Genomic DNA, 13,533 nt, shown 5'->3' with positions numbered 1-13,533 from the left:
GTCTAAGCAGTCCCATTCTGGGCCTGGAGTTCCAGAGAAGTCCTGAAGAGCTGCTAATTTTAGTCTATGTTGGAATTCTGAAGAAAATTGTTCTAACACCAGCAAAGATATGCTTTGGCAATAGGATAGATAAAGTTGTCAGTGATAGGGAGGCACTAGGCAGAAAGCTAAAGCTTCCTTCTGCCATGTCCTTTTTATGGGCTGCCACCATAAGGTGTCGCTGACATTCAGAGTGAGGCTTCCCACCTCACAACCATGCCCAAGCTGTTTGGGTTTCAGTTGACTCTAGATGTCATCTAAGTTGACATCTAAGATTAGCCATCAGATTAGCAAAGGAGAGAAAGGACGTAATTTATCCCCCAGAAAATTGAAGGCCTGGGAGGAACTGAGAGGGAGAGCTCAACCCTGAAAGAGTACTAGTATATATTTCCCCCTGAGATTGGAAAATCGTGTCAGATAGGTCTGGAAAGAACCAGGAAACAAGAACAACGCTCACTTTGAAGTTAACTGTTACCCAAGTAGACTTAAAAGTACTACCAGGTAAATTTGACCAAGTAGGCTTTTAAGCAGAGTTTTTATATAAAACTTGAAAACTAATAAGCTTTTAAGAGCATTAGAAGAACTGCTGTATATTCACTTAAGTACTTGCAGTGTGTGGATTACTGGGGTGTCTCATGGGAACTGGGCCTGACCTCTGACACCCCCTGATCCAACAGTGATGGCTCGAGTCCATTCTCTGCTTCTCTTAAGACTAAGAAGCAATGGTAGTTTCCCAGGAGTTTAACACATCTGCTAAACTGATAAATCCTGTGTCACCTGTGTACATTCTAGAATTTTCCACATCGTTGTGCAGGACCCTAATGACAACAGTGAAACAAAAGCTTTAGCTGGAAAAGTTCACTATTTATGGCTTGAAGGCAACAGATGGCTAAAGCTCATGGAGAACTGCAATATAGACACTGATTTATCTCAGCTCTCAGAAAAATATTTCTTATGGTCTTATATTGCAGACTTCTGGTGTGATGCAAAGAGATGGTAAAAACTGTTGGGGACTTGTTGAAGGTTGCTTTGTGGTTTTAATTTTTCTTATGAAAGTCGTTTTTAATATATAAACTCAAAACATGTATATTAGTAAGCAGACAATAACTGTCATAACAGCAAATGGAAGCTGATGGGAGCAGGTGCTGAAGATTAGGCCTGCTCACTCTGCTACGAGTCTTACAGTCTTACCTTATCATCTTTGAACATTCAGTCTGAAAATCGATTCCAAGAGTTCTCTGCAAACATCTGTTATCTCAATACATAGTGAAGATTGCCAGATACCCAGAAGTGGGCCCACTTTTGCAGCTGGGCAATGTTGGTGTCTAGAATGGTCTCACAGTAGAAGAAAACTGGTAATCTCAGAGAAGACTATGTTTTCCCTGTATTTATTTCTGTCACCACTCCCATTTAATATTTAACAGTAGCTTTTATTCTTTGTTTTTAAAATTATAATATAATTACATAATTTCTCTTTTCCTTTCCCTTCCTTCAAAACCTCCCATATACCCCTCCTTTTTCAAATGTATGACCTGTTTTTTCATTGTTGTTACATGCATATATGTATATATACATATATACACATATCTTTTTCCAGGTGCATAAATGAAACCTGATGAGCCTGTATCATATTACTTGAATGTATATTTTCAGTGCTCCTCCCAGGGCAAGGCTATTTCCCCCATGCTCAGCATTCTTTAGATGCCTGCAGTTCTCTGTGTAGGGATGAGGTCTTCTTCTGTCTACTGTGGTATGTTTATTTGGCATGGTTGGGCTGTTAGGTGGTGAGAGTTTATAGATGTAACTTCTAACATTATTAGTAGAAGACACTCTCATAACAAACTTCTCAATCCCTTCACTCTTACGGTCTTTCTGCCTCCTTTTCCTCAATGTTCTCTGAGACTTAGCTTCAGGAGTTGTTTTTGTAGATGTATCCATTGGGATGGGTCTACACAACTCGGCATTTTAATTGGTTGTAGCTTCCTGAAGTGGTCTCCATCTGTCACAAAACAGAGTTTTTTGATCAAGGTTTGACAAGAGTTTTAATATCCTGGTCTTTCTCAAATATTGTTCAAAGAATTAGAAGAAGTTTGATTTTTGTTTCTTATTTAGCCCATTCATTAAGTGTGAGGCAAGACAGCCATAGGACAGCAATATATTGGTGAAGGAAGTCACTGCACAGAGACAGTTCTTGGTGACAAGTTACTCTGAATGGTACAGGGCTAGGTGATTGTTCTCTGAACTTCTCCAGTCTCTAGCTCCACTTCTCAAACTGAAGCCTCTTGGATTTCTTTTATTAAGACAATTAAATATACCTTTTCTAATTTTAGACTATTTCTTTTCTTTGTATTTATTTTGGCTTTAATTCATTCCACACATAGTTATATATCTGGGTTGTATTTTTTTGTTTCATGTAGATGCGCATGCGCGAGTGTGTGTGTGTGTGTGTGTGTGTGTGTGTGTGTGTGTGTGCGCGTGAGCGCGCGCGCGCGCGCGCGCGCGCGCATGTGTGTGTATTCCTTGAAGGTGATGAGTGTGGCCTTTATTTCTAGGATGTTGTCCTTCCTCCATTGCTCATTGAGGCTCAGGGTACCTGACCAGTGCTAAGTAATTACAAACAGTTGAGTGACTCACATTGTGTGAGACTTAATCCTGATCTTTGAGATCTCACAATACCAAATATATTAGACTTTCAAATGCACTGTGGGCATTTAGATCTTGTCAAGCCTGAGTAAAAGACAAAGTTAATGACTTGCTCCTAACAGAAATGTGCAGCTAGGACTACCACACTCCCTGGAAAGCTGGTCTGGGGTTAACAACAGCACATCCGCTTTTATGTAGCTCTTTGAATTTGGAATGTAGTTAATAGCATATTACTCATTTAAGTGTCACCAGATCCTGCACACTGGTCAGGGCAAAGCCCTTTTTCAAACAACAAAATTGGAGTGCACAGAGATAAGGACTATGTATAAATTCACAAAATTGGTGAGTGGCAGATCTGATGTTGGAACCCGCCCCTTCTGAGTCAAAAAGAAGTGTGTTTTCCTAAGTCTACACAAGCTTAGTAGATTTGTTTTTTTTTTAACATAATAAAGTGCTCTGTGACAAGGAGAACGTATAGACACGGCTTCTGGCTCCTTAAGAGATGTGGAAACAACTCAATGCAAAATATCTCAAGTTCATTTCGCAATTGCTTTATCCTTCCTCCTCTCTTCCAGAATCCCCTCAGAGCATGGGAAAAGGAGCAGAATGAGAATAGGGACAGGAATTCTTCCTCTGCTGACAAAAGAAAGGGTTAAAAAAGTGTGACCTTTTAAAGACTGAAGGCGGAGAAGAGAATTCTGAATGATCTAAATGCAAAAGGGAAAAAAAATCCCAGTAAAGGCTGTATATCCTCCCTAAAGCCTTTTTAGTGTCTCTGGAAAAGTCAGTGGGTGTGTATCTGGGGGAAGGGTTGGGACCAGGGTGGGGGGTGGGGAGGAGGGAGGATCAGACTCCTGCTAATAGGCTTTCTTTAAAAAGAAAAAAAAAGTCAGAAGAAAAGAAGAACCACACATACTCAAATAGAAAGAGGAATAAAAGTTTGTCTGTGTTGGTAAGCTGCATCTGTGCTTAAAATCTACAAGAAGTAGAGAAAATTCAAGTCGCAGAGGCGCGCACTCTGATTTGGTTGTTTACCATCAATCAGACGGTTGCTTGGCAGACACTGGATGGTTATGAGCCTGAACAAGCTGAAAGGGGCAGGAAAAGAAGTGGAGGCAGCATTCTTCCTATTTAAAGCTGCATCGCTTGAAAAAAGTTTTCGCAGACTGTGCCGGAGCTGGTGCTGAAACAGACTGAGGCGGCTCGGGGGCTGGTGCTGAAAAAGAGCCCCCAGCAGAATTCATGGTGCTACAGTGACCTCAGTATCTACTCTTCATTCCCAGGAAGACCCCACATGTCTCATATTTAGACATGATGGCAAACTGGGTGGTAGCAAGACCTCTCCTCATTCTTACTGTTTTATTAGGGCACTGTGTCTCAATAAAAGCCCAGGAACAAGAGAATGGTGAGTTTGCCGTTTGCTTTGCTTATGGTGTTTATGGCTTGGTTTGGGAACTAGATGGAATGTTAAGCTTCAGGAAGAGTGTGAAGAGGAGCCTGGTTTGAAGTTTGAGATGGGGGCTGTGGGATTTGCACCTGGGGAGCAGCTTGGCTCTGGAGACAAGAGGCACTTCTGCAATTCCGGAGCTTCTGTGCTTGTCCTGGCAGAGTGAGCTTCTGACATCCCGCAAGAGCCAGGATCAGATCAGTCTTTTTTCTCGAATGTAAGAGTGGGACGTTTAAAAGAAAAGAAGAGTGCTTAAAAAGGAGCCCTGAAGGCACTTTTAGTTAGAGGTCTGTTGTGTGGGCTGGCGCGATCCGAGCTGGGAAAGCTGCTGCAGAAGCTGGGCAGGGTGGAGTCTTTCCTGTGCGAACTTCTGCAGCTTCATGAAAGTCTTTGTTTAGAAAAACCTCTGTGGCAACTCAGATAGCTCGGAATTTCCTTTGTCTTTGCTCTTCATTCCTTTCTTCCCAAAGCCTTATCCTCACTCCTAACGTTTTCATCTGCGATTTTAAAATCGAATTTGCTTACTGAGGAGTCAAGTTTATTTCTCCATAACAGAGGCTGATAGAAGCCAGATTTCTTAAACTGTGGTGTTTTCCCACCCTACTGACTTGATTATCAGGACAGTGTAGTTCCTGCGTGGATGGCTGAAGGCAGGAAAACTTATTTGGCATAGAGTATTGATGAAGACATTTCCCTTAGATCCTTCCTTCCTTCCTTCCTTCTTTCCTTCCTTTCTTCCTTCCTTCTTCCCTTCCCTCTGTTCTTTCCTTTTTTTCCCTTTTCCTTTCTTTTAAGGAGTACCTTGCTTGCTTGCTGTTTTTTCTCTTTCTCCTGTATGACTTGCATATGTTAGTTGTGGGCCATATTGTTAATTGAACCGACATGGCTGCTTATAGAATGTATTTTAAAAATTAAAACTTGCTCCACTGGTTCTCAAATTCTTAACTTTTGGAGGTTGAAGCGTCAGATATAGACATATTTTTATTTGTAATAGGCTAGCTTAGATCTGAGTCACTGCTAGCACCAAACTCAAGCTTTTAAAACTTAGCAGCGTGTTAATCATGTCTGTTACTGTCTTTCTTGTGTGTATATCCATCCACCTCTGTACATCTGTTTCTTGCCTCCCTGTATTTTTTTCTCTAAAGATATTTAGAAACCATGTTTCACAACTATAAGTTCTAGAAAACCTAGAAGGAGAGAAAAGAAATTTCTGGAGATGAATTTCAAGTCTGTCATTAGTCCCATAGAGGGGGCACTTTTCTAAAATCTTGGAACTTTTAAGGTCAGTTTCCATGTTCCCAAAAATGAGGGAACTTTTAAAAGGTGAAACTTATGTTTCTTTGTAATGCTGTGGAAATTGTGTGTTGTTTGCAAATCCAAGAACACAGAAGTTATGAGAGAGTAAACAGAAACATTAGAAGTTAAATGTCTGACTATCAAGGAATCTGCTTACCTCCCTCCACTACCAGTAGGCCAACTTTTAAAAGGCTATACAGACACCATTTCCAACCTATATTAAAATTATGTGCTTAACTTTTGTAAAGCACAGAAGTAGTTACATATGTGTGTAAATGAAAGATGTAAGATGCTTGAAGGTCATATAGGGTAGGCCATATGGCAAAATCCTTTAAGTTATTGCCTTTATTCTGAAGGTGCTATTTAAAAATGAAGGGTTTACTCTTAATTAATATCCATTTTCATAAATTAAGATGATGAGATTGGTTCAAAAGTCCTACCTCTAGGCCAACGTCTTTTTCCCTAGTGTCATTAAACAGCAGAGAAACTCAAACCCCAAAACACAGATTTTTACAGAAAGAGTGAATTCTCTCAGACATTATAAATAGTAGTTCAAATAGAAGTCACGAAAATTAATAGCAGAAAAGCATGTGACTGAGTGAGGATACTATTGATGGCTCAGTGATCTAGTGTATTCAGAGCCACAACTTACACTCAGCTCACTTCCCATTCGTGCCTGAATGCACACTGATACTGTGTGGACACTAGTTAGACTTCATTTACTCTGTTAGAATCTAGTAATTCTAGGCAAATTTTGTATTTGAGGAAGTGTGAATATGGGGAATGCTTTATATTAAAGAAAAGTCTAAGCCATACATGTGAAGAACATACAATTTTCAAATTGTTGCTACAAGTAGCATGGGTTGTGGTGTTCATTTGTATTCCCTTGAACATGTGTTGTAGAAACCTGGCCTTGGATGTAAGTGTATATTTATGAGCTTAGCCATTTCCTTTTATAGCTGTCTTCTTTTGACTGTGGAATATGAAACATAAGCACAGTGCCAGCCTGACAAGATCACAAGTGGATGCTAAGAGAGAGTAAATACAGTTTTAGACATTTCTGGACAAAATTGAATTTAAGAATCTGAACTAAAGTTTAAGAATTGAATTGGGTTTCAAAAGTTTGTTAGAAACTAAAAAGAAAGGGTTTGGGAGTTAGGTTAACTTTAGTTGAAAGTATAATGTAGCCAAAATCAGAGTCAATATGATAAAATCTGGTGTATATTGTGTAGGGAGGCTTTGGAATGCTCCACATTTTTTTTTTTTGGTAAGAGAAAAACTAGGCCATTTATAGTAAAATTTTATTTCCAAACCAAAATGTAGCATCTAGGGAACTATGCACATTTTTGTTTCTAGCACTAGGCATTCTTTATCTTAGGGAGTGATCTTTGGTGTGAATCGTTTTATTCAGCACCACATGAGTGACAGAGAGACGTGCAGAAGAAGATATGCACTGAGAACTTCAGGGCTTCCAGAAGTCAGCCATGTAACACAAACCGTGCAGCAATAGTTTTGTGTATCAGTCGGGTTTGATGGGACTTGATGGGAACTCAAGACGTATACATGCCCATTTTAAGCTTTCCAAATTAGAACTTTAAAAAAGCCTTGCATGAACCAAATTCAATATGTCTAAGGGCCAATTCTGGCTCATGGACTATAAATTGCCAGTACCCATGTTGCAGCCCTACACTGATCCCAAGCTCATTTGGTCCCAAGCCAGCTTCTAACTAGCAAGAGAAAAAGGGCACATAAGATTTTTAATATTGTAGTGTCTTGTGGGTTTTCATGATGTCCTATCTGTGATTTATCTCATAGCAATAGAGATAACAAGCATTAGATGTGTGACACTCAACAGTGCTTGGATAACATCACGTTAAAGGCTGTACAGGGAAACAGAGGATGGGTGTCCAGCTTAAGATATTTACTTTCATAAACTGTTCTACACTCACCACTACTGAAATGGTTTTATGTAGAGCGCTTCATGTAGTAGAAGACAGTTTCTTTCTTTCTTTCTTTCTTTCTTTCTTTTTTTGGTTTTTCGAGACAGGGTTTCTCTGTGTAGCCTTGGCCATCCTGGACTCACTTTGTAGACCAGGCTGGCCTCGAACTCACAGTGATCCGCCTGCCTCTGCCTCTCAAGTGCTGGGATTAAAGGCGTGCACCACCACGCCCGGCTAGAAGACAGTTTCAAGCAGGAAGTTTGTATACTTACTCAAAAGAAGCTCTCAAGTAGAGTGAAGAGCTGGTATGTTGAAAAGAGTTGGGGACTCAAACTTTTTATCTCCCTGTTCTTTTATCCCTAGTGTATTGTCTTTGATTTTACAGTCCTTGGAGGCTGCTGGAGATGCTGCAGGTGCATGTAGTTTCTTAGGCATCTGGAGAGAGAATGAGAAAGCTGTGATTGTGCTTTTCTTAAATGGAATCGTTTATGTCTTCAAAACATTTGTAAATCCTGGAACTTTGGTTTCCTAGTGATTCATTTTACGTATACAGCTTACTGAACCACTACAATTTTGAAACCATTTGAGGAAAAAATAATCCAAAGCAGAATCTCCTTATGGCATTAGGTGGATAAATCTGCTATATAGAGGACACATGTGATTCCAATGTGTGTCCAGGTATATGTGAGTTCATCTCCCATTCATCTTCCTGTTCTGCACACTCCACACTCTCACTACAGCCTGGATCATCCCAAACATGCATTAGTTCAAGGTGTGAGCAAAACAGAAAGGCTAGGCTTTGTCTTGAGCCATAATGAAAACACTGGAATCCTGATAAGCTGAGGTGACAGTACGAAATAATTTTAACCATGCAGTTTGCTCCATCTCCGTGTGTTATTGGCCTTATGGGGTATATGTAAGGGTTAGACCGAGAACATTTAACCTAATGCTTATCGATTCTGAGACCACAACATTGAGAAGTATTTATTTACATATGAGAGGTGCAGCAATGGTGAAACAAAAAGATTATAATAGTAAATTATCATGTAAATTTGGGTAAGTTGTACAAAGTTATACAAATCGAAGTTTATTTTAGAGGTAGTTAACATTTTTATTTACTGTTCTCTGTGATTTATTTCTTCAGACCAAGATACAACATGAGCTATTATGAATTTACTGAAAATTTGTGTATTTTTAATTTTTTCCCATGGGATTGTACATGTTTATGTGTGTATACTTGGGTGTGCGAACACATTTTTGTGGAGGTCATACGTTGACATTAGGTGTCTTCTTCAATTGCTTCTCAATCTCACTTTAAATTTTATTCTTAGTGTGTGTGCATACACATGTGTGTGTAGGGTGTGTGTATGTATAGTGTGTGTATGTGTGTATTCATGATGTATGTCTGTGTCACATGTTCATGTCATGGACAGAGAACAAAATTGTGGGGTCAGTTCTCTCCTTTCATCTTTATGTCAGTTCAGGGGATCAAATGCAGATAGAATTTACCAATGAGTTCTTGGTCTTCAATTTTATTTTTTACTTAAGAAAATAATTTAGTTAGTTATTCATCTTACATCTCAGAATATAGCACCTTTTTCTCCTCCAGGTCTCATCCTTCCTCCTTCTTCCTCTTTCTCTTCTTCCTTATCCCTCAGAAAATGGAAGCCATCCCCTACTAACCCACCCCAGCACCAGGATTGAGTACATCCTCTTGCATGGTGGCCTGGCAAGGCAGCCTCACCAGGGGGAAAGTGATTAAAAAGCATGTAACAGAATCCATGTCAGAGGCAGCTTCTGTTTCCCTTACTTTGGGACCCACATGAAGGCCAAGCTGTCCGTCAGGTACATCTGTGTAGGGAGTCTAGGTCCAGTCCATGCATGGCCTTTGGTTGGTGCTTCCGTCTCTGCAAACCCCACTAGACCCAGGTTAGTTGGCTCTGTTCATCTTCTTGTGGACCTCTTGTCTCCTCTGGGCCCTTCCATCCTTTTCCCCATTCTTCAACAAGGCTCCTTGTGCTCGATATTTAGCTGCAAGTCTCAGCATCCGTTTTGATTAGTTGCTGGGTAGAGCCTTTCAGAGAACAGCCATGATGGGCTCCTGTCTGCAAGCATAACAGAGTATCATCAATAGTGTCAGGGGTTGGCTCTTTCCCACATGGTGTGTCTCAGGTTAGGCCAGGATTGGTTGGATAGCCCCTTCATCTCTGCTCTATATTTATCCATGCACATCTTGTAGGCAGCGTAAATTTTAGGTCAACGTTTTTGTGGGTGGCTTGGTATTCCCCTTTATCTACTAGGAGTTCTGTCCTGTTAGAGGGTGACCTCTTTAGTCTTCATGATGCCCACTACTAGGGGTCTCAGAGTCGCCCTCCATATCCTCCCAGGAGCCTACCCTGCCCTATGTCTCCAACTTGTTTCAGAGATTCTCATGGATATGGCCTCTGTTCTCTTTGCCAGCACTCTGCCCTCCAGGCCCCACTCTCCCATGATCCCATCCTTATTTCCCCTCACACTCCCTCTCTCACCCTGTTCTGCCTCTTCAACGCCTTCTGCTCTCTATTTCCTTTTTTGAGTGATATTCAAGCATCCTCCTTTGTGCCCTCCTAGAAAGATTATCAATTTATTTTTACTTTGTGTATCTGATCACTTTGTCAACCTGTTTGTGTATGTCTAGTGCTCTCAGAAGCCTGGGCATCAGATTTGGAAGTGGACTTCAAGGTTTTTGTGAGCTGCCATATAGGTGCCGAGAACCAAACCTGGGTCCTCTGCAAGACTGACAAGAGCTCTGCAGAGCAGTCTGTCCATTCCCCTCAGCTTTGTTGTTAAGACAGGATAGTTCATCCAGTCACAGAAAGAGGCACATGGCATGTACTCACTTATAATTGGACACTAGACCAACAGAGATATCCCATGAAAGTCTTCATTTAGCCAGAGATTGGAATGGACATTGGGACCTCCTATTGGGACTCTAGGTGAGAAAGGTAAGAAAGAATGGGAAAACAGAAGGATCCAGAGGGTTCTAGAAACCTACAAGAAGAGCATTAAGGCTGGTGGATCTGGACCTAGGCAGGTCAGCTCAAAATACAGTACCAACCAAGGACAATGCATGCAGTAGACCTAGAACCCATATCCAGATCTAGCCAATGGATAGCACATTCTCCACAATTGTGTGGAGAGCAGAGACTGACTGGGACACAAACTCAGATACCCCCTATTGGACCACTTGCCCTTGGTGGGAAGACCTGGTGACACTCAGAGGAAGAGTACACAGGGTACCAGGAAGAGACCTGAAAAGCTGTGATCTTATAGTGGGGGACAAGGTCCTCTTCTGTCACAGACCTAGGGAAGGGGAATAGGATGAAAGAGGGAAGGAGGAGGAATGGGAAAATACAAGTGAGGGGACAACAAATAAGTTGTATTGTGAATAAAGTACTTTTTAAAAAAGACAGGATAGTTCACTGATTGTCTAAGAATGGATGGCTAGCAATCCTTCTTTCTCTGACTCTCTTGGGCTAGGATGGCAACCCAGATTTTTATGTGGGCACTACTAATTCCAAGTCAGCTTCTCATGTTTATACAGCAAACCCTTTACCAACTGAACCATTTCCACATTGCCTGATCATTCTTATCACCAAAAAATTCACACTAAAAGTTAGAATAATCAGAAAGATAATGATAGGTTTCTTGCCTTTAAATGACTTTCCATGTCAGTATTATATAAGACAGAAAAGATATCCCCTCCTTGTCTTGTCAACGTGGGGAGCATTCTTCCAGCTTTGCCTTTAAGGTACAACTCTGTGCAGATATTTTTATCCTGTCTTATTTCTTATAAGCTGCACCTCAAATGAAATTAATGTGACTCTATCATCTAAATTTATCCAATAAGGAAACATCCAGTGAAGCCATACTTTCCTAACTACACCTTGCCTTCTGGGGAGAAATGCGCACAATATTAATACATTAGCACAAAAACGGTCATGGAACATTATCCATTCTACTTTTTGTTGTAATGTTCATACTGGAATGTTTACTTTTTCCAGGCTTAGATTTAGGAAGAGGATAGTGTTATACTTTTTTTCTCTAGTTGTTTATTGTCTTAATTCAAAATGTGGCTTCAATTTTTAGATAGGAACAAAAGGCCCTTGGAAGCAGCACTCACACCACAATCTTATTGTAGTTCCTGCCATTTCTAAAGAAGAGTCAGCGTAGGTCCCTCCACAGTGTGTGAGAACTGTGTTCTTGACATTGCTGCAGCTTTGCACTACTCCAAGTCCTTTGCATCTTCATCAAGAATGCTCAGGAATAGTACACAGTCTTGCAATCTGATTTTGATGTTTCTAAGTGAGGCACAGAAAGTGATATGAACATGTATTTCAGTCATAACAAATACAAGCCCTGGTACCATTTTTTCCTTTAGCCAAATCTTTTAAATTTTAAAACAGTATCTAAAAAATTTAAATGTAAGTACTTAAAAATCTTAAACAAACGGTGGTACATTTTACACAATGGAATACTACTCAGCTATTGAAAACAAGAAAATCTTGTAATTTGCAGGCAAATGCATGCACCTAGAAACAATCATTCTGAGTGAGGTAATCCAGACCCAGAAAGGCACACATGACATATAATCACTTATAAGTGGATATTAGTCCAACATAGATGTCCTCTGAGAGACTCCACTCAGTGGGGCATCAGGACAGATGCTAGTACTCATTGCTGTTCTCTGGGTGAAATACTGAGAGTGGTATGGAAGAATGGAGGGATGGAAGGTCCCAGAGGCTTCAGGAGTCCCACAAGGAGACCATCAAGGCCAGTGGATCTGGACCAAGGGCTGTATGTACAAACTGTTCAGATATAGTTAATAGACAGCTCATTCTCCACTGTTGTGGGGAGAGTGGGGATTGCCTCTGACGTGAACTCTGGTGCCCCTGATTTGATCAATTTCCCATCGTGGGGAGGCCTGGTGAGCACACAGAAGAAAGGGAAGCAGGCTATCTGGATGAGACTTGACAGGCTGTGGTCATATGGTGGGGGATGAGGTCCCCTTCTGTCAGAGGTCTAGGGGAGGGGTAAAGGATGGAAGAAGGAGGCAGGGTGAGAACAGGAAGATAAAGCAAAGGGATAACAATTGGGATGTAATCTAAATAAATTATTACAAATTAAAATTGTGCACACACACACTCACACACACCACAGTCCTCTCTCTCTCTCTCTCTCTCTCTCTCTCTCTCTCTCTCTCTCTCTCTCTCTCTCTCCCTCTCTCTTTTCTCCAAACTACTACAAATCAGAGTGCCCTTAAAGTTTTAATTTTCTCTGTAGTTGATCCCACTGTTCTTCTTTTTTTTAATCTCATAGAATTCAACTCACCTTTCCTTGCATGGAGAATTTCTTCTCATGTGTCTATTTTACTTATTCCTGTAAGATGAATTTCTTCTTCTTCTTCTTCTTCTTCTTCTTCTTCTTCTTCTTCTTCTTCTTCTTCTTCTTCTTCTTCTTCTTCTTCTTCTTCCTCCTCCTCCTCCTCCTCCTCCTCTTCTTCTCTTTTAGATTTTTTGTTTTGGTTTGTTTTAGGTTTTTTTTTTTGACACAGTTCTTATGTTTACCTCATAATCTTCCAATTTTGCAATTTGTTTTTACTTTCCCATTGTACCATACTTACTATATTCCCTTGATTACTAATAAACTGTTTAAAAATATTTTATTTAATTTTAATTTATGTGCATTGGTGAGAGGGTATTAGATATTGGAGTTACAGACAGTTATAAGCTGCCATGTGGGTGCTGGGAATTGAACCCACCCATGTCCTTTGGAAGAACAGGCAGTGCTCTTAACCACTGAGCCATCTCTCTAGCCCCCTAATACACTGTTTTTAAACTAATGAATGCCAGAATTATTCCACTGACTTTCAAGGGAATTGATTTCATTTCCGCTATGTAAACAGCTATTATTATTTTTATTGATGCTTAATATTATGTGGCATCCTTTCTCAAGTCAATACAATGTGTTGGCTGATTAGTCCGTAGGGATTAACCTCTTTCATTTCTCTACATGCTCTGAGTGGTCAAGTATATTGATACTAATTCACTGTCTTTTGAGAAATAGAGACCATACTATGGATTAATTTCATGTCTTTTTCTTTTATCAAATCTTTGAGTTGTTTTGAAC

The 13,533-nt window shown here is 40.4% G+C and overlaps 1 protein-coding gene across 1 annotated transcript in view; it reads left to right on the top strand.

Moving 5' to 3' along the window:
* The first annotated feature begins 3,591 nt into the window (after nucleotides 1-3,591).
* The window catches only part of Col5a2 (collagen type V alpha 2 chain), a 132,701-nt gene continuing 122,759 nt past the window's right edge, over nucleotides 3,592-13,533 (top strand). Inside the window, exon 1 of the mRNA XM_051153772.1 lies at nucleotides 3,592-4,087. Within this exon, the coding sequence (XP_051009729.1) occupies nucleotides 3,994-4,087 (94 nt within the window). The 5' untranslated portion in view covers nucleotides 3,592-3,993. The remainder of the gene's footprint in view (nucleotides 4,088-13,533) is intronic.

This window comes from Acomys russatus, chromosome 12, assembly GCF_903995435.1.
Source record: "Acomys russatus chromosome 12, mAcoRus1.1, whole genome shotgun sequence".
Lineage (NCBI taxonomy): Eukaryota > Metazoa > Chordata > Mammalia > Rodentia > Muridae > Acomys > Acomys russatus.
Note: the sequence above shows the minus strand (reverse complement) of the source record. Positions and strands in the feature narration are given on the sequence as shown.